The following is a 4,555-nucleotide window of genomic DNA, read 5'->3' as shown; positions in this document are numbered from 1 at the left end:
TCTTTATTTTTTGTTCTATAGAAGTAAAAGAAACCCTTTGGGTTGGATTTTGCTTGACTGGGAACCTTGGTTTCATAATTACGTTTCGCTGTACGTGTATTCCTTTTAACCAGCTTTGCCATTTCGTTATATCTTGATCTAAGGTGTGATTCCCCGTGTTTTTTTTTTTTTTTTTTTTTTTTTTTTTTGTGTGTTTTTTTTTTTTAAGTGAAGTCCTCTTTTCATTCCGATCTCATGTTTCAATCTGTCCGTCATCCATTTGGGAGTATTACTATTTTTCCGTATTGACTTTAGGGGGATAAATGTGTTTTGTGCATTAGTAATTAGATCAGTTAAATTGCTATACATTTCATCCAAATCGCTGACTTGACTGTTGAGCCCTCGCCCCCAAAGGACCTGACCCAAGGTATGCATATTACCCTCCGTAACCCGACCCCTAGTCCTGACCTGACCCCCAGTCACGCACCGAGACCCGACAATATTCGAAACGTCTGCATGACATTTCGTATTCAATTTCAAATAGATTTTTATATTGTCAAAGTTTGCTTTCTTGAAGTCTGGTACTTGAACATTATCCGTACTTTTTTATTTTTCCCAAATAACATTAAATCTTATTTCTTGATGATCGCTAGAGCCTAGACTATCTCCCACTATTACGCTGCTAATTTGGTGCTCATTATTAGTTAAGATTAAGTCCAGGGTATTTTGTCCCCTCGTAGGATCGGTAATCATTTGTTTTAGGAAATTATCCTGCACCACATCTAGGAATTTCTTCGCTTCATGATCTCCTATTAAAGTTTCCCAGCCAATGCTGAGGTTAGGGGGTCTATACAAGACGCCAATAATAACTTTCTTATTCTTGCCTATAATCTCTACCCAAATAGATTCCGTACAGTCCTCTTCCTTAATCGAATTGTTGATTATACAGTTTATGTATCTTTAACGAAAAGTGCTACACCTCCCCCATTCCTGCCAACCCTATCCTTGTGAAAAAACTTATATCCTATTTCGATTTCCGGAAGGAAATATTTATTAGCCATGTTGATCCAGGATTCAGTAATAGCTATAATATCGAAATTCTCTATGCATGCTTTACCTCGCAGCAAATAAATTTTGTTAATTATGCTCCTGCTATTTGTATAGTAAACTTTAAGTTTATCTTCCCTCCACCTGCTTAGTTGATTCTTTTCACAGTCCCTCTATAAGTTGCTTCTATTGCCTAAACTATATTCCGATACTTCCCCCCCCCCTACTCCCGCGTAATCTACCCGAAAAAACCCTGTATGATGCCTACTTCTCGCTCAAGGGATTCAGCAAGGAGCCGAAATCCTCTGGGCGACAAGTGCACCCGTCCCTTGTATATAGGTGATTCTTACCATAAAAACGGTCCCAGTTGTCGACAAATGCCCATCCATTGACCTTACAATGTTTTACCAGCCTGCAATCCATTGCAATATCCCTGGAATGCCACATGCCTCCAACTCTACGCCTCGGAAGGATTCCACATACAACAGGAACACCTCCCCTCAGAGTGGGGGTGATCACTCTTAGCTTTCACTATCCCTCCTTTGTGCTGCCCTCCTTAAATCACTCCTTTAAACTATGACGCACGACTTCGATGTGAAATTGTCCTCAAGGATAGATACGCTGACTATCTACGAAAAATACGGCAACCCCTTATCCTCGCTCTACACCTCCTCCTATTCTCACTCCTCCTCGTCTTTTTTCTTCTTCTGTCCATCTTTTTGTACGTCTTTTTTCTTCTTCTGAACCACGACGTGATTTATATTTTAATTTTTGTTAGCGATACATAGTCCTATCAAGGTGACTCCGATAGTGCCAGAGAAACTGAGATATTAATCTTCGAGGGTTTAGGATTCATATCCAGGGGCTATCACCCACCCTTTCCTTGAATTAAATCATATGTTGCACGTCAAAGTTTGTGTTGTCAGGTTGAATATATCAATGTAGAGGGAAGTCACCCACCCCCTCTTTTCTGATGTAAACATCTTCCCTATTTGCCCTAAACACTTTATACAAAATTCTGGATATTTCTCTAATCGACTGTTCTTACCTTTTCCTCAAGGACATGACCTTACCTGTGGGGAGCTGCTCTACTCACCTTGAGCAATCCAAGATCCCGGTCACGGAAAAAAAGCGACAGGAACAGAGGAAAGGCTCTCGGGGGCGTGCCTTTGTGACATTGATCGGTTCCCCAACAGTCGAAGATCAAACCCAATCCGAAGATTTACTACTTGGCGGCCCTCACCACGTTCTGGACTCACGTGAGGTTCTAGTTCCTGCCGCTGGCTCAGCATCCACTTCAAATTATTCACATGTTCGGGACACGAGAACTATGGTGGCTGCTCTTCGGGAATCTTTATTCTCCGGTGATTCTGACCTCCACCAACAAGACCAGGAATTACTTTCCCCAGGGTATAGTGTCTGTCCTGCCCCCCAATGTCAAGAACAGGAAAGACCAGTGATAAGACCTATACCATACCTCAGTCCCTTGGTCAATTATCGGGATTCGGAAGAAATCCTGACGGGACCTACTACCAGTCTCAGTCCATACGACCCCTATCAGGAGCAGGGGTCAACCATAACGGAACCTGTCCGTAGCTTCAGTCCATACATTCAATACCAAAATCAGGGATCAGTCTCAATGAAAGATGTCCCCTGTATCACTCCATGCGACCCCTATCAGGACCAAGACCGGGCCATGTCAGGACATGCTAACAGTCGGTCTTCAATCAATCACTTTCAAGACCAGGAAGCACTCAAGAGCCTTGACAGCTCCACGGACAACCTCGTGACGACGACAGGGGCTACTCGAAAACGAAAACCCAAGACCCCTTTGAAGGCCTTTTCCACTAAGGAGAAGAAGGACCACAATCGCAAACTCAACAATGAAGCTTCCAAACTTTACCGAGAACGTACCCGATCCACAAAGAAGAACAACGAGGAAGAACTCAAGCGTCTGGAAGTCGAGAATGCCGAACTAAATAAACGAGCGCAGGAACTGGAGAAAACTCTTAGAATGTATAAAGCAACGTCAATTTTTTTCCCTAATGTACAAAGTGCGACGACCTCGCTTATTGATCCGGAAGATACTATAGACAAGGAAACCAACAGTACTACTGAAAGAAAGTCAAGGTAGATTTTTTTTTTTCGGCTAGGATCATTTACCTACATACCTTTGTATATATCTAAGGCTAGTATTTTCAATTTCCAAGGAAGAGAAAGATAGGGGTCACTAACCTCACTTCTCAGTGGAGCTACGTTTCTCAACTGGGGTTCCTCTGGACCCTAGAGTTCCGCGTGAGAAGGCCTTTTTGGGATGTGTGGGTGGAGGTTGTGGGATTCGTGAGTAATAGTGATGAATAAGCTTGTTCATAGAAAAATGTATGTTTCAGTGATTTTTTGTGTTTAACTATGTATATATATATATATATATATATATATATATATATAATATACATACATATATATGTGTGTGTGTGTGTGTGTGTGTGTGTGTATTTTGCATTAGCAATAAACTTGAGAAGACAAGTTATTTTTTGCTTAAACCGGTTATCAGAAAAAGTACATTACCCTTGTGATTTTCTCAGTTATGAAATAACAAAATATTAATGATGATAGACAATAATCATGTTGGAATTCCATGAAAAAGGAAAATAATCTTGAAGGTTCTGAATAGGGTAAAAGATTGAGAAATGCTACGCTTGAGAAGCGGTGGCCTGTCCTGTTCACAAATGATAAATTTAAAGAGATGTTTGCCTGGTAACGATCGGCTAAGGATAGGCTAGGCAGCCCCCCCCCCCTCGTGGCAGCACAGCTATTTCGGGTTCAGGACCTAGCTCGAACAGTTTTAAAGGCTACGCCTATTTCTGGTCGGGTCGTCGCGATGGGGTCCGCCGGGATGGCGTGGGGACAGTGATCCCAGACAAGTACCGTTCCGCCGTGGTACAAGTTACTCCAGTTGATCAGTGGATCATGGTGACAAGGATGTGGCACACCCTTATGGTATGAGGGAAAGAATTCTGTCACCGTGCTTTCCATGTGTGTCGTAGAAGGTGACGAAGTGGGACGGAGATATGTATGTTCATCTTACGAGAAGTCAAGGCATGAAATGGTCCAACAGGGAAACTCCAACCAAAACCCTAGAAATCGTGTCATTGAATATGCGTGGTTGTGATATATATGAGAGTAAAAGTGAACAGATTACCAGTTTGTTTGTTAGGAGGAAGATGGACGTGTTAGCGGAACGCTGCATAATCTTTGGGGCCGAGGTGCAACGGCCCCTCCACCCTTACTTGCAGAGTATAGAGCTGCAGCCATCCTTCACCTGTAGTCTAGCAGCCAAACCCTTATTTTCAAGTAGACCTTGCAAAAATACCTCCCAAGCAGGTTATGATTGATCTTGGTAGAAAAAGCTCCATAGAATCAGAACCTGAATGATGCCCAGCTGGCATCTTTGGGCATTTTGAGAAATTCAATATGGCGTCCAAGATGGCTGCCGCGTAAATCCGAAAACTATAAACGTCTCATTTTT

The 4,555-nt window shown here is 42.4% G+C and overlaps 1 protein-coding gene across 1 annotated transcript in view; it reads left to right on the top strand.

The window, feature by feature from the left end:
* LOC143030453 (uncharacterized) overlaps positions 1-3,363 on the top strand; it is a 7,548-nt gene extending 4,185 nt beyond the window's left edge. Inside the window, exon 2 of the mRNA XM_076193604.1 lies at positions 2,087-3,363. Within this exon, the coding sequence (XP_076049719.1) occupies positions 2,087-3,160 (1,074 nt within the window). The 3' untranslated portion in view covers positions 3,161-3,363. The remainder of the gene's footprint in view (positions 1-2,086) is intronic.
* Positions 3,364-4,555: the final 1,192 nt, after the last annotated feature.

This window comes from Oratosquilla oratoria, chromosome 1, assembly GCF_046742065.1.
Source record: "Oratosquilla oratoria isolate Oo_2021 chromosome 1, ASM4674206v1, whole genome shotgun sequence".
In the NCBI taxonomy this organism is placed as follows: domain Eukaryota; kingdom Metazoa; phylum Arthropoda; class Malacostraca; order Stomatopoda; family Squillidae; genus Oratosquilla; species Oratosquilla oratoria.
Note: the sequence above shows the minus strand (reverse complement) of the source record. Positions and strands in the feature narration are given on the sequence as shown.